The 23,050-nt window shown below is 39.9% G+C and overlaps 1 protein-coding gene across 2 annotated transcripts in view; it reads left to right on the top strand.

Annotated features, from left to right (window-relative positions):
- Positions 1-23,050, top strand: part of NDFIP1 (Nedd4 family interacting protein 1) — a 199,384-nt gene that overhangs the window by 148,995 nt on the left and 27,339 nt on the right. The window contains exons 3-5 of one of the 2 annotated variants that reach the window (XM_053717164.1): positions 2,600-2,730; positions 14,046-14,133; positions 14,477-14,601. In XM_053717164.1, coding sequence (XP_053573139.1) covers positions 2,600-2,730; positions 14,046-14,133; positions 14,477-14,601 — 344 coding nt within the window. The remainder of the gene's footprint in view (positions 1-2,599; positions 2,731-14,045; positions 14,134-14,476; positions 14,602-23,050) is intronic. The other variant, XM_053717165.1, reaches the window with a different exon arrangement.

Here is a 23,050-nt window from a genome sequence, read left to right as displayed (position 1 = left end):
CTCATTCTACTAGATCAGTCTCCACTTCGTGGGCTTTTAAGAATGAAGCTTCAGTTGATCAGATTTGCAAAGCAGCAACTTGGTCTTCTTTGCATACATTTACTAAATTCTACCGTTTTGATGTATTTGCCTCTTCGGAAGCAGTTTTTGGTAGAAAAGTGAAGGCTCAGGCTTTCCTGAAGTGTGTTTCAGATCTAGAGCTTTCAGGTGTAATTATACCAGTTCCGTTTCAGGAACAGGGTCTGGGGTTTTATTCAAATCTATTCATTGTCCCAAAGAAAGAAAATTTAATTCAGGCCAGTTCTGGATCTGAAAATTTTGAATCGTTTTGTAAGAGTGACAACTTTCAAAATGGTGACTAGAAGGACTATTCTGGCTTTTGTTCATCAAGGTCATTATATATCCACGATAGACTTACAGGATGCATATCTTCATATTCCGATTCATCCAGACCACTATCAGTTTCTGAGATTCTCTTTTCTAGACAAGCATTACCAATTTGTTGCTCTTCCATTTGGCCTTGCAACAGCTCCAAGAATATTTTCAAAGCTTCTCGGTGCCCTACTCTCTGTAATCAGAGAACAGGGTATTGCGGTGTTTCCTTATTTGGACGATATCTTGGTACTAGCTCAGTCTTTACATTCTGCCGAATCTCACACAAATCAACTAGTGTTGTTTCTTCAAAGACATGGTTGGAGGATCAATTTACCAAAAAGTTCTTCAGGCAGCTTTTTCAGTTTGATTCCTTTGCTTATGTTCTAAGTTTTTTCTTTTCAATTATGAGAAAAACTTATGTACCTTGCCCTTACCCAAGATGGCTGTTGTAATAATTGTATTAAGGAAGAGAAATGCCATCTGGGAAGGGGGAGGAGTTTTTAGTTTTTTAGGAGAATTTGGTGTTAGTGTGGAGTTTTTGCACAGACTTGGAGATGGGAGAAGAAAGTTGCTGTTTCCAAGCTGAAATAAGTTATTCAGACTGAATACATGGATTCCAGAGACGGTTCAGACATTGCTACAGGTGGCTGCTGCAGACAGAGTTGGAACCTTTATTTGTACAGTGAGTGTGTCAGCCATTATCTGCTGTTTTAAGATCTCCATAACTTCATGTTAACTAAATGCAAGAGAAAAAATAGTCTAGTCATATCTGATGTGCTGCAGAGTTTGTTGTATATTAAAGAGATAACCCAGAGAATATTCTAGAAGTTATTCTGCCTGAACAGTTTGCACAAATACACTAAATGAATTGCATAGCTGCATTACATAAGGAAGTAACTGAGTGTGCTGTATATTAAAGAGATAACCCAGAGAATATACTATAAGTTATTCTGCCTGAACAGTTTGCACAAATACACTAACTGGATTTATAAAGCTACATTACATAAGGGCATAACTGTGAGTTTTCTGCAACTGTCTGTAGTAAAAGAGTGACTGGCTTTGCAGTATGAGGCAAGTAGATTGCTGAAATTCAGTAACAAGGTAGAGACTTATGTTATTCAGTATTTCTGAGGAGAAGTTTTTGAGCATTGCGTCGATCACAAGCAGCGCTCTCTAGCTTCATTCACAAGCAGCAAGGGATAATTACCTCAACTAAATTCTATTAAGTATATGAAATTGCATTGTACAGCACCACCTCAAAGTATTTTACAACAACAGTTATGTTTATTGTTTCATGAGCTCATGAAGGACTTCTGAGTAAAAAAAAAGGTATACTGATGTCATAAGAAGTTATTGTGATTAATATTATTATTTGTATTTGTTACACTGTATGTTATTGGTTAAACACTTTATAATAATAAAAGTAACATTTTATTTGAAGATTTCTTGTGTGGTTATTACTTGTTTTTGTAGTAAAATCTTATAGGACCCCACACCCTAATACTCTAGGGTGTCCCCTATAGGTGGAGGCACTGCGTTATATAGGCATCCCTTATATACCTGATTTCAACCTCCCTTTCTACTCCCACTCTGCGGAGGCTTAGTTCTCATAAACGAAACAGGTAGACAGCATTACACTATCACCTACCTCAGGGAAGGTCAGGAAAGGGTGTTACACTTATTTTGCATGTGGATTTAATTTTTAATTTAATTTTTTCAGCGGAAAATAGCTGTTTTTTATTTCCTCCCTCTCTAGTGACTCTTCTGTGGAGTTCCACATCTTGGGTATTACTATCCCATACGTCACTAGCTCATGGACTCTTGCCAATTACATGAAAGAAACATAATTTATGTAAGAACTTTCCTGATAAATTAATTTCTTTCATATTGGCAAGAGGTGGTTATGATTTTTTGTATAAAGCACAATTTTATTTCCAGTTGTTTTTTACTCTTTTTTTCTATCACCCCACTACTTGGCTATTCATTAAACTGAATTGTGGGTGTGGTGAGGGGTGTATTTATAGGCATTTTAAGGTTTGGGAAACTTTGCCCCTCCTGGTAGGAATGTATATCCCATACGTCACTAGCTCATGGACTCTTGCCAATAGGAAAGAAATTAATTTATCAGGAAAGTTCTTACATAAATTATGGGGGTTTTTTTGTTTTGTTTTTTACATCACATTTTTTTTCTTATAGATAATGTTATTTTTTTTTTTTAACAAAGCATTCTTTCATTATAAAGATGAGGCTGGTTTCCCAAAGCCACCGTCTTACAATGTAGCAACGACACTCCCCAGTTACGATGAAGCAGAGAGGACCAAGGCAGAAGCAACTATACCTCTGGTCCCTGGAAGAGTAAGTATTCTGGATCTTTGCATAACTTGGCAAATAAATAATTCTGCTTTCTTCTCATAAGAATTTTGCAACAGAAAAAAAATATTGTCTTAAGTTTAAATGTAATCTCACCAATTCTATTTTATTTACTTTTTAGTTATGGTCAAGTAAGTGCAAAATTATTTTAAACAATATTTTATTGCCTTATCTGTCCATGTGGCATATGAATTCATAGAAGAAAATGATTTATACATTTTTTATCTAATAAAGGAATGGCTAAACTTTCTGTAATGGATTTTAAGAGAATATTTTAAAATTATGAAAGCTTTTTTCTGTTTTCTTTTTTTGTTGTGAAAAGAAGTATAAATATGAAAAGTTTGCTCCTCAGCAAAGGGTTTAAACACACGGTAAAAGTGCTGCTTGGGACACTCAGAGCACTGCAGGTCTTTTGTGTGGAACCCACCCTCGATCCAGTCAACAAGGTTTAAACACACAGTAGTGCAGGGTCTATAGTTGTAAAATCGTATACTCTAACAAATTAGAGCAAGTCATTTTTTTTCTTTACTATTATGGCCCTTTAATTTGTTTATGGCTCTGTCCACAGCGTAAGAAGTGTCTGTGTATGGGGCCCTATGTGGTGTTGCTCTGTTTCTGAGTTTCTGCAGCGTAATGCAACCTTAAGATTATTCCTTTGCTTATATTTTTTAATTTTCTTTCTCAATTTTTGAACAACTGTACCAGACAGTTGTTTTTTTGTGTGGAAGAAAACAGATTTATACTTATTATAAGACCAGAAATAAAATACAGATATTTCTTTCTATTGGCTTTAATCTTTAGATAATACTCACAATTGGGACAGAAGCTCTGATAAGATGGAATGAACAAAAAATTACCACTCCACCTTAAATATTTTAAGGGAAGTATCATCTAAAGATATGAGCCAAGATATAGAGATTTATGTGCTTTGGGTTTATTTTCTTGTTATCTTGGCTTTATCTAGATACTGCTCATCACTGAAATGAGGCTGCACTTGTAGATTGTCCTCAGCCCCTCTGGGACCAGAATTCCCTTGGATTTGTGTGACAAATCAAACTTTTTCAATGTCACAATAGAGGGGTGTGGACATGAAGGGGTTAATAAAACACAGCTCTGGTACCCTTAACCTTGTAACTCTACAAAAGGACCTTAAAAGGGACACCACATTAACCCCCAAATCCTGTACACACTGCTGTAATTGACAATTTCTGCCACCACCAAAACTTCTAAATTAAAGTGGCGTTTTGGGACCCCCAAAAACTCACACAATTTTACAATTAGGTAACGTGCCTTTAACCTTGTCTCTACAGGAGTGGGAATTCAGATATTAGAGCCCAAAGACAAAATGGTATTTTCTATGTGTTTAATACTAAAAATATCAATACCGGTTACACAGTGCGAAATTATAAAGACATTCAAAATAACATACAGCTGCAAAGTTACAATTCTTTAAAAAGAAAATGGGACATAAAAATAATAGAAATACAATATCCAACTTATTACCAAGTTCCTCTAGATAGGTTGAGAACTGCTGTTCATGATGTTAGTGGATTGGGTCCCAGGGCAATTCTACCCTAGCCTTTCTGTTACATCAAGTTTAAAACTCCAATTTTCTTTGTCTTGTCAAAGACCCTGCCCTTGTTATAATTTATGATGAGTTCAGCCAATGCAACAAGTGTTAGGGCCCAGTATCAGTCTCCAAGGGAGGGGGTGGTCTTGAAACTTCTTACATTCCTACACACAGTTACACAAAGAACACTTCACCTCAGACCTGTGACAGGCTAAGGAGGGGGGGATGGTCTCAGCTTACAGCTTTTCTGAAAACAGATTTCACACAAAGAGAAAGCAATTCACATTAACCCTTTCCAGGCTGAGACCACAGTACCATCACTGTGGGTTAGCCAATACAGGTATCAACTACTCCACATGATTGTATCATGACATTTGTATGCCTTGTGCATTGTGCTATCCAAGTCGAAATGGTAGTTCTGCATCTTCAATATCCTGAGGAATTACAGATTTTCTGTTTTTTCTCCAGTCAGAAGTACCTAAATGTATGTCAACATGTAGTCTTCACAATAGCTGGCAAATTTCTTGTCTTCTTTTAGGGACACTAAGAAGGTAGCAGTTATGGAGATGTACATAACATTGCTTCATGTTTTTAAAAATATATACGGAAGACAATTTTTGTAATGAGCAGTACAAATACCTTAGTAAAAATATTTGTGGCTTTAGAACTATCAAAGGGAAGGAACAAAAACTCATAATGTTGTGTTCCCACTGACAACAGTACATTCTGAACATGACTGCTACTGTAACATGAAAGTGGGCATCCCTGAGATATATGGAACAGAAAAGCATTCCAAGGTACAGGTACATATTCCTAAATCTGGTATTCCAAAATCCAGAATAATTCATCCAAAATCCAGACTTTTTCATTTAGTATTTATTTTTAATAAAATGATAAAAATTACAATTTTCTTCTCCAAAAACCAAACCAAAGAAGCAAGCAGAGAAGACTGGGATAGTCTATAATCCCTCTATGATTACAGTACTGTACTATCTTTCTGAGGGTACTATGTATACAGAAGAATTAAAAATTATATAAAACTACCTTTAGGTTGCATGTATACACTGCATTATGACATGTAAATATTGTCTAAATGACATAGGATATTGTTTACACTTGGTCCCATTTTTACAAATGCAAATATACAAATATCCCAAAATACAAACTATTCTTAAATCCAAACCTTTTCCGGTCTTAACCAGTTTGGATAAAGGGAAATTATACACTCAAATTTTCTTTGCATAATTGTTTTGTAGATGATCCATTTATATAGGCCATACAGGTTTTTTTTAATTTTTTTTTTTATATAGTTTTGCTTATTTTTAAATAACATTGCTCTGATTTTCAGACTCCTAACAAAGCCCCAATTTTTTGGGAGAATACCGACATATACCTACTCCAGCTTGCTCCTGTTTGTGTAAAGAGTCTTTTCTTCATAAATGGAAAGAGTCCACAGCTGCATTCATTACTTTTGGGAATTCAGAACCTGGCCACCAGGAGGAGGCAAAGACACCCCAGCCAAAGGCTTAAATACTCCTCCCACTTCCCTCATCCCCCAGTCATTCTTTGCCTTTTGTGCCAGGAGGTTGGCAGAGAAGTGTCAGAAATTTACGATTGGTCTCTTATGGAGGGTAGTACTCTTCGGCATGGGACTGGAGTTTTAAGTAATCCTGTCAGCCTCTCAGTGAGATCCTGGATGAAAGTTAGAGTCCGGAGATGCAGGGAGAGTCTTTCTGTGAAACCATCCCGACTCATTTTTAACTGATGAAGCCATTTTTAGGCACCACGCTGTGCTCCGGTCAAATCCAAGATGGCGCAGACACGCCGTCCCTCTCCTCTAGCGACTTAGGTTCCAGGAAGTCCTTTCAGCCTGCACGCTGTTTTGCCGGCGAATAAACCTTGCCCCATGGTTCTTTAGGCAAAGGCTTGTCAAGGCTTGTGCGTAGGAGCTACAAAGGCTTGGTAATGAGCGGGTTCTATGGAACTGTTACACAGAGCTCACATAGCCTGCTGCCTCCGTTAAGCTCCTCCCACCGGAAGTCCTCATCATTTTCTCTTTTACTATACAAATAGCTTGTCTGTTCTTGAACTGAAGCTAGCAGAACCCATATGTGAAAAGGGGAGGAGTCACAGGGATTTCTTGTAAGTTTCTTCCTACTACAAATGGCACAAAGTAATATGCCTGCCAGTATAGATCATATGGTATCCACATAAAGAAATTGATTTAGGATAATTATGAAAATGATTTTATCTTAAAAACAATCGCCTGAGATGTGACTGCTCTTCCTCTCCGGATCAGGGAAATAGAGATTTTTTTTAAATTTTATATATTTAATTTTTTTATAGAAATAGTGATCATTATTCTTATAGAAAAATACATAGGTGGAACTTTTGTGGAAAAATTGAATATCCTTTGTGCTTTTCTCTTTTTCAAAATGATCTGATCTGACACAGAACATAGAGGGATTGGATACCTTTGATGCTTTCTTTCCCATTTCACTAGAGGTATGGCAAGTGCCCCAGCCCTTCCCTAGAGAGAGACACAATATTGTCTAGTAAAGAGCTGTTGTCTTCCTATGCTTTTGTATGGTATAATAATTAGATTGCTGGCATAGAATCTCCCTTTGTGCAATGTAGCATTTAGATCAGTGAGTAAGCATTCTCTGTTTTGTATTTAGATTTGCATAGTGCACAGGCAGAATTCTATATAGTAAATAGCATAGTTATAACAACATCTTCTTCTTTAAACATATAATGTATAAATATTTGGCTATATTGTATACTTTTTATAAAATATGCCTTTTTGTTGACCTGAAATAAAATTAGAAAATGAATGTCTATATGGGTGTGATAGCCAAATTTAATTAGAAACATTTGTAGAGGCCATAAATCAACTTCCCAGTTTGCTTTATTTATCAAGTTTGCTTGGTTTTCTTGGTATCCTTTGTTGAAAAGTATACCTAGGTAGGCACAGCAACAGCATTTCACTACTGGGAGCTTTCTGGATGTGCATTGCTGCTCTAGAGCTTACTTTTCAACAAAGGATAACAAATAAATGAAGCAAATTGGATAACTTTAAGTGATGATTAGATAAGTGTTAGGAACTGTCCAAGGAGAATATGAGGAAAAAATGAAAGACAGGGAGCAGACAGGAGTGGATGGAGTAATTACGGTGTTTTCTTCAGTAATCAAGATTTGATGGGTGAAGCTCATTTTTGAGATGTTGAGCAAATGGGAAGACATCCAGTGTGAGATACTGCATAGACAGCTATTGACACAAGTGAGCAAGAAGAGGATAGTTGTGATGCAGGGGTGGATTTCTTTATCAATTAACATATTGTTTGCTGCAATTGTTTTTCAATGATCAAACTCTCCCGAATGAAAAAAAGACATAAATTACAAGGAAAGAGGACAAAATAAATAATGACAACATAGCAGAGTGATAACAGATATTTAAGTGTACGATGCACTGGAGGAATGGAGGGTTTAGAGCAGGAGAAGGTTTTAAATGTTGTAGACAAAGAAAATGAGACATATGAGACAGAAGGCCTTTGCCATAAGAACAACATTTAAATGAAATGTGTCTGTGTACACTCCTTCCTCCTCCCTTTTTTAAATGTGAGAAGTAGAGAGATAAGAAGGTATTTATAGTTATAAAAAGTTAAAACAAGCAGGGTGTGTGTGAAGATGGGGTTATCTTTAGTGTTTGTGTGTAAAGATGGGATTATCTCTGGTGTTTGTATTTTTGGAGTGTGGGAATGTGATTTAATTTTTAAATCCAGTCGATTTTTTTTATTTTTGGACGGGTTAGAAAAGTCTTGTTCTGAGAGGGATTTAGTAGTGGGGATGAGGAAGCAGATGATAGGACATTAAAAAGTGGAGAATCGGTGTTCCTTTTGGTTAGAAGGCAGAGCTAATATAAGAGCTGAAAGGTAATAAGCTTAGAGAGCATATACTGACTGGCAAGGCAGAAGGTAATTTTTGCTTAAGTTTGTTTGGTTTACCATAGCTAAAGATGAGTAAATTGGCTATGTGCTGTAGTGAGAGAGGCCCCTTTGTAAAGGACAGAGTTTAGTGAGGAGTTATTATGAGAGATGGGTAAGTCTAGGCAAGAGAGAGATGATATGTTGGGAGCGTAGCTTATTGTGAAGGATTAGGTGGTGAGAAATGTAGGTGAAGTGATGCTGCATGTTAATTATGGTCAAAAAGTGGGATTGGGGAATTGGTGATGTGTGAGGTAGTGATATTACAAAGAATGAGACCCCTTGTGTGAGATAAGGAATTTCCCTTTTAAGCGGGAGGTCACATGATCCTCTCATTTTCAGGTGATCACTATGGTACTCTTTTAAGGCCCCTCCCCCCCCCCCCATAAACACAAAGGGTTATGATACCCTAGTTTGCAAAGGATTAGCACGCCTCTTCTAAAATATGGGGTCAAATACCTCTGTCATTAGTGAGTGCCATAAATTGCCAATCACCCTGGCTAATGTATTTACTATTGGGGGCAAGTGCCTTCAAAGGAGACTCTATCCACTAAAGATAGCATACAACACATACACACCCAATACCACTCACATGAAAGAGGGGATTATCTATTTTTAAATGAGTGCTCTTATACCCCTTTAGATAGCATTTAAAAGAGGGAGGTTCAAAATGTATTAAATGGTTTCATGTACTTATAGCTCTCAAGTGCTTGTCATAGTAATGATCACCTGGCAGCACCTGCTAGACTTATTTTGTAGTGCTGTTTAGGCCTTTGCATTCAGATAATTCTTTATGATCCGAATATGGAAGAAGGTGGCCGCTCGTGGCATTTAGCTCCTTGGAGCCACATTTATTCTTGTGAAAGTGAAACACACTAAGATCTAGATTTGCACTGATCATACTGTGTTTCACTTTCACAAGAATAAATGTGGCTCAGAAAAGAGCCAAATGGCGCAAGTGGCTGCCTTCATAACAAATGATCAGAATACACAGGCCTAGTGCTGTTGATGTTAGGGCTTAGAGATCCATGTCTCTAATAAAAAAAGCTGATACTTTGTGAAGTGTTATGTAGGATGACTTTAGGTAAAACTATTTTGTTTATTTAAAAAAAAATAATATTGTTTGAACAAGGATATGAGCATACATACTTTGTCAAAATGAGTAAACTTGTATCTAATATTTTTTTTATAAATTTCAGATCTATTTATTTTGTAACATTTAGTTTTCAGTCATTGTTTTTAAACAGAATATATCTACAATACTAAATTTTTAGTGTTTTGGGAAGGTGAGCTGATACTAAATGTTTTACTATTATTGGGATGTCTGGAAATAGATGTCAGAGCTATATAAGGCTCATGGAAAAACTTGAAAACTTTCTTTATTCTCTAGTTAACACATTAAAAATTAGCTGGCGCTTTAGTGTAACTGTCTAATTTAAAATGTAATTCATTTTTAAAATGACCTGCAGAATAATTTTCACAAAAAAAAAATAATCTCATTGCAGAAAGTGGGGAAAAAAAAGTTCTGCCTCTAGACATGTGGTACGGTAATGTATACATATTTTCTTAAATGGAAAGAGTCAACAGCTGCATTCATTACTTTTGGGAAATAAGAACCTGGCCACCAGGAGGAGGCAAAGACACCCCAGCCAAAGGCTCAAATACTCCTCCCACTTCCCTCATCCCCCAGTCATTCTTTGCCTTTCGTCCCAGGAGGTTGGCAGAGAAGTGTCAGAAGTTTTTCTTTCTATTATTTTATTTTTTTATATATTGATGTTTCTTATGGAGGGTGCTACTCTTCGACAAGAAACGGGAGTTTTAAGTAGTCTCTCGTGTGAGGGTTTGGGCGAAAGTGAGAGTACGTATATGAAGTGGGAGATTCCCCTGCAACACCATCCGACTAATTTCGCTTCGCTACCTGCTGTCCTCTCTCAAGCCCATGGCGAATGCGATGATACTATTTGTCACACTTGAAGGGCTGTGTTCCTGTTCCACGGAGGGGATTCCGGTAAGATAGTTTCATTTACCTTATCTGATTGCACTTTAACGCATTTGTTAGGTAAAATTCAGGGTCTCAGTGAGACTCCTTTAGTATCTTGGAATCAAGGGTTAATATCTCCTGCGGGGGATTATTGAACAGGGTTTTTTTTTAATCATGTTTTTATTATGTCATTTAAAGTGCTTATGTGTAGTGTTTTTCTGGCTCTTGGCATGGAACATATAGGCTTTCGAAGTGAAGCGACCTTACGGTTGGGCGCTCTTTTTTTGGACTGTACAGTTCACCTGGTGACCGGGCGTTTTAAGTCCGTGTCTCCCATTTCCACATTCCTGTCTGTGTTAAATATTTTCTTCCTCTCTCTGAGAGTAGAATTAGTCTGCTTGGCAGTGGTAACCCTGTTGCGGGCTGGCCCTGCTTGGATTCAGTTCTGCTGTCACGCGACTTTTCAGACACGTAGCGGCTATCGGCCTAGCTGGTCTGGTAGGGGCGCCGATTTCTCACAATAATGTTTGTGTTATTTTGCTCCTAGTTAAGCATTTACCAGGACTCTCGGGTCCGAGTGGTTCTTGGGAGTGCTTTGGTTTTTTATAACCATCTCTCGGGTGACGGTCAGCAAAATTGCTGCGTCTTTCTCCGTTGTTCCCGCTTTTTGGGGAGCTGGAGTATTCCTTCCACGTGGTGCGAAGGATAAGAGGCCCATTGGGATTTTGGAGGCTTTGGAATTTGTCCTTTTAGGAATTGTTCCGTTGGGGGTCTCTGGTTTTGCGACCTTCTTGGACTATCTCTGTTTCTCCTTGGGGACTGGTCACCTTCGGGGATCTGGTTTCCCTTTGGAAGTTATTTTGTTCCTCTTAAGGACATCTGACAGTGTAGTCTGGCGATCTATAGGTCCTAATGACCTTTCTCATGTGGTTTAGGGATTGCTGCTTAAGTGGCACCCACAACCACGTATTTCTGCCCTATTGTTTTTCCTGAGGGGTGTAGAATCCTGCAGTGTTCTGTGGGTAGCTTGTCCTTTCTGTCCCCTTGTTTCTGGGGTTCGTGACTAGCTGGAAGGCTAGATCAGAATGCAATACTCTGACGGTGCTCGGCATCGTGGTAACCTGATGATGGGTTACAGTTTAGATCCACGGTGAGGTGTGTTCAGCCTTCCCTCCATCAGGTAGTTTTTCGAGGTGGCGTTTGATCCCTGGTAGGGGATTAGCCGTGTTGTTCAAGCACATTCCTGTTCATGTCGCTTGGTTGACTATTTATTTGAGCGTCTTTATACGTCCTTGAGAGTCCTTGCTACTTTTAGAACATTGGTCTTCTGTGAGGGGGGTCTCTTCCCTTTGCATGGGACTTGCAGAGCTCTTGCTCTTGTTATCCTGCTTCTTCTGGATGTTCCCTGGGAGGTCTGTCGGTCTCTCGGACCAGGGATTCCTGTTCCTGCATGATGGTTTAGTTTAACCTTTTTAGGACACAGGGGACTTATCCTGATCCTCCGGTTGTCTAGGATTTGTTCTCGGCTCCTTCTTTTGGATCCCGCCATGGGATGTTACCGGATGTAAGATCCTAGGTCGGACCTGGGAGTTTCAGTGTTCCGGGTTCCTCTGCCTTTGTCCTTGTTCTGGCTTTTTCTTTGGGCCAGCTTTTCTAGGAGCCGGGTAGATGTGGTTCCCTGGGGTCACCCGCATCTTGTCCCTTGTCGGTGGCAGTTCCGGCTTAACAGGGGGACGGTTGCAAGGGCAAGGTTTTTATTTCCGCGCCTGATAGGCGCGCTGACTCGATGGGGTTTTCACTGTGGGACTCTTCTGTGATCCAGTGAAGTGACCTGGTTTTCTCCCAGTTTTTTCCTTGACATTCCTGTTCCTTGGGCAGGTGTCTCTCGATGCTCTCGTTTCTGGGGATTCCCTATACTTTCTCTCCTCTCTTCGGAGGTGTAGTTCCTTTGTGGGAGCTCTCAGGCGTGTGGGAGGTTGAAGCAGATGGTTTTTTCTTTGGTTCGGACAATGGTCAACCTCTGTTGTTCTTTCCTAACTGGGCTATTGGCCGACGTTGAGACTAGTTGGTTGGATCACGAGTTTTCTTTGGATCTTGTGCCTTCTCGAGTGTCTCTAGATTGGAGTAGCTGTATCTTCTCTTTCGCTTTTGTGGGTCGGTCCTCGGTTACCTTGTTAACCTGCTCAGATCAGCCGTTGCTTGGGCTGGTCCAGCTGGGGGTACGATCTGAGATCGGTTGTTCGTTTGCAGGTCTTTGGGGTGCCAGTGGACTTTTGGTTAGTCAGGCGCCTTAGTTTGCCTGGTGGGTGCCCTCTGTCTGGGAGGGTGAACAATTTGTTATTTGCCTTGTTGGCAGTTTTCCTTGCGGATGTCTCGGAATTAGTGCCGATGTCGAGGACCTGGTTTTCAGCTGTCATGTTTGATGCTTCTGTACAATCCTTGGGCTCTTATTGTCTACAGGAGATTGTTCCTGTAGAGGATCTTAATACCTTTTGGGTATACTGTTGGCTTCTCTTATCCTTTTTTCTTTTTGGGGTATTTGGGTATTTGTACTGGTACAGGTAGTGTGAGACTGCCTATGTGGCGACGGTCCTTTTGGTGGAGTTTTGGTTCCGTGAGTCTGCTTGGGATCTCTGGTTGGGCTTTCGGACTGTCTATGAGTCTGTGTCCTTGGGGGCCCTTTTCACTCTTAATTTTATGCCCGGCTCTGAAGAAGCGGAGTTTGGGATGGTTTGTGTTTTTCTGGCTTGGTGCCCTCAGAATGGACCGCCTATTGTACCCTCCTGTTTTGGCATTCAGTGTCCTCTATAGCTTGGGTATTGTTTTTCCAAAAGTAATGAATGTAGCTGTGGACTCTTTCCATTTAAGAAAAACATAAATTATGCTTACCTGATCATTTTCTTTTCTCCTGATGGATAAGAGTCCACAGCTCCCCACCCGTAATTTTATGTGGGGCGTCCTTATTTTATTCTTCTGGCACCTTTCACTCTGGTATTTCTTCTACTGTTCCTTGTTCCTCAGCAGAATGACTGGGGGATGAGGGAAGTGGGAGGAGTATTTGAGCCTTTGGCTGGAATGTCTTTGCCTCCTCCTGGTGGCCAGGTTCTTATTTCCCAAAAGTAATGAATGCAGCTGTTGACTCTTTCTATAAAAAGGAAAGAAAATGATCAGGTAAGCATAATTTATGTTTTTTGACCATTAAAAGAATATAAAAATAGCACACTTTGCCAAAAAAGCTGCCTCTTTTTTTTACCAACGAAAATCTTGAAGAAAAAGTAGCTTCTGATTGGTAAGCACTCATAGGTGAGCTTGATTGACAGGCAAGCAGTGTATGTTTTGTAGAAAGGTGCATACATTTTGGAGTTCGTCATTAGTTTGTAAAATATGGCAGTGGCATTTGTCTTTTCGGCGCTGGATTTATTATTGTTAAAGTGCAACACACAAGTATCTGGATTTGCACAAATATTTATATCTTGCACTACTACTAGTAAATTTAGTGCTAAAAATAGCCAAATGCCACTTGCCATATTCCAAATTTATGCACGTGCCTAATTATTTGTAAACACTATTTGTTTGGCTAGGCTCAGAGATTAGTACCAGGACCATGCACAAGTTACTAGTTATTTAGTTTGTATCAAAATGGTATGTACAGCCTTGCATACTTTTATTTTTATACCACTAAATATATTGTATGTTAAAAAGCAGTAATCAGTTTGTTTCTGACAACCATAGTAGAAACTGGATAACAGATGTTTGCTTATACTAGGATGACGATTTTGTGGCAAGAGATGATTTTGATGATGCTGACCAGCTAAGAATAGGAAATGATGGGATTTTCATGCTGACTTTCTTCAGTAAGTATATTGTGCTATTAATTCAGTTAGACTATAAGCCAAGCCTCTTTTTTGCTCTGATCATTGGTAAATTAGTGCACTTCTCTATAAACATTTCTTGCATAATTTAGTTTTGTAAATATTTATTTAAATTAATTCATAAGTAAAATATGACATTTCAAACCCTGCATAATATTCAAAGTTAGATTATACCTCATTATTTCCTCTGTTGTAGAGGAAAAGAGGTAATGCTATTCTACTGAAAGTGAAATAAGTAATATGACGTTTCAATAGGTATATATTAAAACCACATCAATTCCTTTCTTGAATAACTTATTATATTGATGTTTTTTTCTGTTAACAGTGGCATTCCTTTTTAACTGGATTGGCTTCTTCTTGTCCTTCTGCCTGACAACCTCCGCTGCTGGCAGATATGGAGCCATTTCTGGTTTTGGTCTCTCCTTGATTAAATGGATCTTAATTGTCAGAGTAAGTCAATCTGTCTATAAGATTATGAAGCCTACAAACCATAAAAATAAATAAATACTGTAACTGAAACACTAAACATTTTTTTACATCTCATTATGGGAATATTTTAGCAACCATATGTAGCTGATAGATTCTTTAGGTATGTAATGTTTCTCTCATGTTTTTGTTCTGACATAAATCATTGCTGATAAGGATATAATCTTATGCACCCAGAAGTTTTCAGATGCCTTCCTTTATCTCTTGTTCCATGCCTATGTTCTGTCAGAAGAGCAAATTCATCAGACTAGTGAACAGAAGTGAAGTTCCGTAAGCTGTTTACACCGCGCATGTGCTCCTCATCGTAGTCGCATACCAAAGCGACTACGTCACAACCTAAAGTTCGCTCTTCTGATAGAACACCGTGCGCACTAACAGCCGTTGCACATTAACGTGTTACTAAATACTGACAGTGTTACCTTTTATTACGTGTGTACAGTAATAATACTTCTTATGTTCACTCGCTGCACGGTTCTCTGATGAATTTGCTCTTCTGACACATATAAATAAGATGTAACCGTGCAGAGAGTGAACATAAGAATTATTACTGTACACACGTAATAAAGGTAACACTGCCAGTATTTAGTAACAAAGCAGTGAATACCACATGCTGACTGACAAGTGACACGTTAGTGTCCAACGGCTGTTACTGCGCATGGTGTTCTATCAGAGGAGCGAACTTTAGGTTGTGACGTAGTCGCTTTGGAATGCAACTACAATGAGCGCATGCACATTACTGATTTGTTATCAGACAGCTGATGGAACGTCACTTCCGTTCGCTAGTCTGATGAATTTGCTCTTCTGACGGAACACCTGCTCAGTTTTTAACAACGTGCATGTTGGGAAAAGGGGAGCCTAAGTCCCCAACATAAAGTAAAAAGCAAGGCCTTTGTTTATAAAATGGGTCAAAGAACATAGGGAATGTTTTAGATAGCATGAATAAGTGAAATAGGCCAAAACATTGCCTGTGTCCTTTTTTATAAACAAACTTTATAAACAAAGGTCTTGCATTCTGTGCTTTTAAGTGGTTGGTTTTTTGCACTGATGAAGATTGTGACATTTCTCTTAAAGGACCATTAAATACAGTAGAATTGCATAATTAACACGTGCATAATAAAAAGACAATGAATCAGTACTTTTCTCCAACATAGGTGTGTCCGGTCCACGGCGTCATCCTTACTTGTGGGATATTCTCCTCCCCAACAGGAAATGGCAAAGAGCCCAGCAAAGCTGGTCACATGATCCCTCCTAGGCTCCGCCTTCCCCAGTCATTCTCTTTGCCGTTGTACAGGCAACATCTCCACGGAGATGGCTTAGAGTTTTTTAGTGTTTAACTGTAGTTTTTATTATTCAATCAAGAGTTTGTTATTTTAAAATAGTGCTGGTATGTACTATTTACTCAGAAACAGAAAAGAGATGAAGATTTCTGTTTGTAAGAGGAAAATGATTTTAGCAACCGTTACTAAAATCGATGGCTGTTTCCACACAGGACTGTTGAGAGGAATTAACTTCAGTTGGGGGAACAGTAAGCAGACTTTTGCTGCTTGAGGTATGACACATTCTAACAAGACGATGTAATGCTGGAAGCTGTCATTTTCCCTATGGGATCCGGTAAGCCATTTTTATTACAGAAAGAAAAAAAGGGCTTCACAAGGGCTTTTTAAGACTGTAGACATTTTCTGGGCTAAATCGATTTATATATAAACATATTTTATACTCCATAGCCTTGAGGAATTATTTTAATCTTGGGAATTATGTAAAATAACCGGCAGGCACTGTATTGGACACCTTATTCTCTAGGGGCTTTCCCTAATCATAGGCAGAGTCTCATTTTCGCGCCTCTATTGCGCACTTGTTTTTGAGAAGCATGACATGCAGATGCATGTGTGAGGAGCTCTGATACATAGAAAAGACTTTCTGAAGGCGTCATTTGGTATCGTATTCCCCTTTGGGCTTGGTTGGGTCTCAGCAAAGCAGATACCAGGGACTGTAAAGGGGTTAAATATAAAAACGGCTCCGGTTCCGTTATTTTAAGGGTTAAAGCTTCCAAATTTGGTGTGCAATACTTTTAAGGCTTTAAGACACTGTGGTGAAATTTTGGTGAATTTTGAACAATTCCTTCATACTTTTTCGCAATTGCAGTAATAAAGTGTGTTCAGTTTAAAATTTAAAGTGACAATAACGGTTTATTTTAAAACGTTTTTTGTACTTTGTTATCAAGTTTTTTGCCTGTATAACATGTCTGAACTACCAGATAGACTGTGTTCTGAATGTGGGGAAGCCAAGGTTCCTTCTCATTTAAATAGATGTGATTTATGTGACACAAAATTTAGAGAAAATGATGCCCAAGATGATTCCTCAAGTGAGGGGAGTAAGCATGGTACTGCATCATCCCCTCCTTCGTCTACACCAGTCTTGCCCACACAGGAGGCCCCTAGTTAATCTAGCGCGCCAATACTCCTTACTATGCAACAATTAAGGGCTGTAATGGATAATTCTATCAAAAACATTTTAGCCAAAATGCCCACTTATCAGCGAAAGCGCGACTGCTCTGTTTTAGAAAATACTGAAGAGCATGAGGACGCTGATGATATTGGTTCTGAAGGGCCCCTACACCAGTCTGAGGGGGCCAGGGAGGTTTTGTCTGAGGGAGAAATTTCAGATTCAGGGAAAATTTCTCAACAAGCTGAACCTGATGTGATTACATTTAAATTTAAATTGGAACATCTCCGCGCTCTGCTTAAGGAGGTGTTATCCACTCTGGATGATTGTGAGAATTTGGTCATTCCAGAGAAACTATGTAAAATGGACAAGTTCCTAGAGGTCCCGGGGCCCCCCGAAGCTTTTCCTATACCCAAGCGGGTGGCGGACATTGTAAATAAAGAATGGGAAAGGCCCGGTATACCCTTCGTCCCTCCCCCCATATTTAAAAAATTGTTTCCTATGGTCGACCCCAGAAAGGACTTATGGCAGACAGTCCCCAAGGTCGAGGGGGCGGTTTCTACTCTAAACAAACGCACCACTATACCCATAGAAGATAGTTGTGCTTTCAAAGATCCTATGGATAAAAAATTAGAAGGTTTGCTTAAAAAGATGTTTGTTCAGCAAGGTTACCTTCTACAACCAATTTCATGCATTGTTCCTGTCACTACAGCAGCGTGTTTCTGGTTCGATGAGCTAGAAAAGGCGCTCAATAATAATTCTTCTTCTTATGAGGAGATTATGGACAGAATTCATGCTCTCAAATTGGCTAATTCTTTCACCCTAGACGCCACTTTGCAATTGGCTAGGTTAGCGGCGAAAAATTCTGGTTTTGCTATTGTGGCGCGCAGAGCGCTTTGGTTAAAATCTTGGTCAGCGGATGCGTCTTCCAAGAACAAATTGCTTAACATTCCTTTCAAGGGGAAAACGCTGTTTGGCCCTGACTTGAAAGACATTATCTCTGATATCACTGGGGGCAAGGGCCACGCCCTTCCTCAGGATAGGTCTTTCAAGGCCAAAAATAAACCTAATTTTCGTCCCTTTCGCAGAAACGGACCAGCCCCAAGTGCTACGTCCTCTAAGCAAGAGGGTAATACTTCTCAAGCCAAGCCAGCCTGGAGACCAATGCAAGGCTGGAACAAAGGAAAGCAGGCCAAGAAACCTGCCACTGCTACCAAGACAGCATGAGATGTTGGCCCCCGATCCGGGACCGGATCTGGTGGGGGGCAGACTCTCTCTCTTCGCTCAGGCTTGGGCAAGAGATGTTCTGGATCCTTGGGCACTAGAAATAGTCTCCCAAGGTTATCTTCTGGAATTCAAGGGGCTTCCCCCAAGGGGGAGGTTCCACAGGTCTCAATTGTCTTCAGACCACATAAAAAGACAGGCATTCTTACATTGTGTAGAAGACCTGTTAAAAATGGGAGTGATTCATCCTGTTCCTTTAGGAGAACAAGGGATGGGGTTCTACTCCAATCTGTTCGTAGTTCCCAAAAAAGAGGGAACATTCAGACCAATCTTAGATCTCAAGATCCTAAACAAGTTTCTCAAGGTTCCATCGTTCAAAATGGAAACCATTCGAACAATTCTTCCTTCCATCCAGGAAGGTCAATTCATGACCACGGTGGATTTAAAGGATGCGTATCTACATATTCCTATCCACAAGGAACATCATCGGTTCCTAAGGTTCGCATTCCTGGACAAGCATTACCAGTTTGTGGCACTTCCGTTCGGATTAGCCACTGCTCCAAGGATTTTCACAAAGGTACTAGGGTCCCTTCTAGCGGTGCTAAGACCAAGGGGCATTGCAGTAGTACCTTACTTGGACGACATTCTGATTCAAGCGTCGTCCCTTCCTCAAGCAAAGGCTCACACGGACATTGTCCTGGCCTTTCTCAGATCTCACGGGTGGAAAGTGAACGTAGAAAAAAGTTCTCTATCTCCGTCAACAAGGGTTCCCTTCTTGGGAACAATAATAGACTCCTTAGAAATGAGGATTTTTCTGACAGAGGCCAGAAAATCAAAACTTCTAAACTCTTGTCAAATACTTCATTCTGTTCCTCTTCCTTCCATAGCGCAGTGCATGGAAGTAATAGGTTTGATGGTAGCGGCAATGGACATAGTTCCTTTTGCGCGAATTCATCTAAGACCATTACAACTGTGCATGCTCAGTCAGTGGAATGGGGACTATACAGACTTGTCTCCGACGATACAAGTAGATCAGAGGACCAGAGATTCACTCCGTTGGTGGCTGTCCCTGGACAACCTGTCACAGGGGATGAGCTTCCGCAGACCAGAGTGGGTCATTGTCACGACCGACGCCAGTCTGGTGGGCTGGGGCGCGGTCTGGGGACCCCTGAAAGCTCAGGGTCTTTGGTCTCGGGAAGAATCTCTTCTCCCGATAAATATTCTGGAACTGAGAGCGATATTCAATGCTCTCAAGGCTTGGCCTCAGCTAGCAAAGGCCAAGTTCATACGGTTTCAATCAGACAACATGACGACTGTTGCGTACATCAACCATCAGGGGGGAACAAGGAGTTCCCTGGCGATGGAAGAAGTGACCAAAATCATTCAATGGGCGGAGACTCACTCCTGCCACTTGTCTGCAATCCACATCCCAGGAGTGGAAAATTGGGAAGCGGATTTTCTGAGTCGTCAGACATTTCATCCGGGGGAGTGGGAACTCCATCCGGAAATCTTTGCCCAAATTACTCAATTGTGGGGCATTCCAGACATGGATCTGATGTCCTCTCGTCAGAACTTCAAGGTTCCTTGCTACGGGTCCAGATCCAGGGATCCCAAGGCGACTCTAGTAGATGCACTAGTAGCACCTTGGACCTTCAAACTAGCTTATGTATTCCCGCCGTTTCCTCTCATCCCCAGGCTGGTCGCCAGGATCAATCAGGAGAGGGCATCGGTGATCTTGATAGCTCCTGCGTGGCCACGCAGGACTTGGTATGCAGACCTGGTGAATATGTCATCGGTTCCACCATGGAAGCTACCTTTGAGACGAGACCTTCTTGTTCAAGGTCCGTTCGAACATCCGAATCTGGTCTCACTCCAACTGACTGCTTGGAGATTGAACGCTTGATCTTATCAAAGCGAGGGTTCTCAGATTCTGTCATTGATACTCTTGTTCAGGCCAGAAAGCCTGTAACTAGAAAAATTTACCACAAAATATGGAAAAAATATATCTGTTGGTGTGAATCTAAAGGATTCCCTTGGGACAAGGTAAAAATTCCTAAGATTCTATCCTTTCTTCAAGAAGGTTTGGAGAAAGGATTATCTGCAAGTTCCTTGAAGGGACAGATTTCTGCCTTGTCTGTGTTACTTCACAAAAAGCTGGCAGCTGTGCCAGATGTTCAAGCCTTTGTTCAGGCTCTGGTTAGAATCAAGCCTGTTTACAAACCTTTGACTCCTCCTTGGAGTCTCAATTTAGTTCTTTCAGTTCTTCAGGGGGTTCCGTTTGAACCCTTACATTCCGTTGATATTAAGTTATTATCTTGGAAAGTTTTGTTTTTGGTTGCAATTTCTTCTGCTAGAAGAGTTTCAGAATTATCTGCTCTGCAGTGTTCTCCTCCTTATCTGGTGTTCCATGCAGATAAGGTGGTTTTACGTACTAAACCTGGTTTTCTTCCGAAAGTTGTTTCTAACAAAAACATTAACCAGGAGATAGTCGTGCCTTCTTTGTGTCCGAATCCAGTTTCAAAGAAGGAACGTTTGTTGCACAATTTGGATGTTGTTCGTGCTCTAAAATTCTATTTAGATGCTACAAAGGATTTTAGACAAACATCTTCCTTGTTTGTTGTTTATTCTGGTAAAAGGAGAGGTCAAAAAGCAACTTCTACCTCTCTCTCTTTTTGGATTAAAAGCATCATCAGATTGGCTTATGAGACTGCCGGACGGCAGCCTCCTGAAAGAATCACAGCTCATTCCACTAGGGCTGTGGCTTCCACATGGGCCTTCAAGAACAAGGCTTCTGTTGATCAGATATGTAAGGCAGCGACTTGGTCTTCACTGCACACTTTTACTAAATTTTACAAGTTTGATACTTTTGCTTCTTCTGAGGCTATTTTTGGGAGAAAGGTTTTGCAAGCCGTGGTGCCTTCAATCTAGGTGACCTGATTTGCTCCCTCCCTTCATCCGTGTCCTAAAGCTTTGGTATTGGTTCCCACAAGTAAGGATGACGCCGTGGACCGGACACACCTATGTTGGAGAAAACAGAATTTATGTTTACCTGATAAATTACTTTCTCCAACGGTGTGTCCGGTCCACGGCCCGCCCTGGTTTTTTAATCAGGTCTGATCATTTATTTTCTTTAACTACAGTCACCACGGTATCATATGGTTTCTCCTATGCAAATATTCCTCCTTTACGTCGGTCGAATGACTGGGGAAGGCGGAGCCTAGGAGGGATCATGTGACCAGCTTTGCTGGGCTCTTTGCCATTTCCTGTTGGGGAGGAGAATATCCCACAAGTAAGGATGACGCCGTGGACCGGACACACCGTTGGAGAAAGTAATTTATCAGGTAAACATAAATTCTGTTTTTTCCTGTCAAATTCTCCCTGTATCATATGACCGCTTTCAGCCAATTACAGACTAGTATACACTGTGAACTTGTGCACATGCTCAGTGGTAGCTGGTGCTTTAGAAAGTGTGCATATAGAAAGACTGTGCTAAAATTGATAATATAAGTAAATTAAATAGTATCTTGCGTGTTCTATCTGAATCATGAGAGTTTAATTTTGACTTTAGTGTCCTTTTAACTGCTGCAAGGTTTTGTACGCTTCTTGCTGTCTGCTGTTAACTTGCAGGTCTCCCAACATTCAAGGCTATATCTCTGTTAATTCCAAAGCGTTTTATTGAACTTTGACCTTGCAATCTAACTGTGTATTCTGACGTTTGCAAGCAAGGAGTGTCTGTGTGTGCTTGCTTAGTCCTTAGTTCCTGCTGTATCTGTGTATCTTGGTACCCGTGTTATCCAAGCCTAGTCTAAATAAACGTTTGCCAAGACTATTATTGAGGTTTATTACCCATAATTATTTTTATTAAATGTTACCCCAGAAATGAACGTGCTACTTGGCCGAAAAGTTTCTTAAATACGTTTAAGACATTCATCCTCTTAGTATTTAGGTCTATGGAGAACCTGTAACAGTACCAGTCATCACACGAACATTGAATTGCAAGCTGGCACATGCTCCATACTGTCCAATGTTTACTTTTAGCGAATTGATACAAAGCAGAAGCAGTGTGTATAATAGCAATAGCATACCATTTGTGTTTTACTAAGTGGTACAACAACAAAAATAATGAAAAAAATAGTCAAGTGAATTTAATGCATGTAATGAATATACAAGCATGTATAGGTTTAAAAAGCATATATTTTATGCTGTCCATCCTTCTTTCCAGTGTCCCTAGAAATAATGTTTGACTGTATTCGGGGCACTCTATATATCCATTTGTTGTTTTTGATAAATGCATTACAGAAAATATTCTAATTACATATTCCTTTACTTTAATGGTGCAGTTTACTGCTGATCTGCTGAGAATGGTGCTACAGGAATTAATAGAGCAAAGATGTCATATTGGTTTTCCTGCACGTAGCTCAGATAGAAGGCTTTCGAGGAACACTACATGATTAATCGTCCTGTCCTTGCAGTGCTCCTGCCTCTCCTGCAGTGCAGATAAATGAATCATGTAGCGCTAGGAACTTTTCAGTTTGGAGGATCCAGTCAAAATTGGATTTTAAAGCTTGGTTCCTTAAAGGGACATTGTACACTAAATTTTTCTTTGCATAAATGTTTTGTTGATAATCAGTATCTGTTCATATTCTTCTTTATAGTAGTGTATATTACATGCACTTATATAAAAATTGGTGTATGCTGTCCCTTTTAAGGTGAAGAACCCATAGTTTTGCACAATTTGTCATACCAT

The sequence above is a fragment of the Bombina bombina genome, chromosome 6 (genome assembly GCF_027579735.1).
Source record: "Bombina bombina isolate aBomBom1 chromosome 6, aBomBom1.pri, whole genome shotgun sequence".
NCBI lineage: Eukaryota > Metazoa > Chordata > Amphibia > Anura > Bombinatoridae > Bombina > Bombina bombina.
The sequence above is the reverse complement of the archived record's forward strand: the minus strand, read 5'-3'. Positions and strand labels throughout refer to the sequence as shown.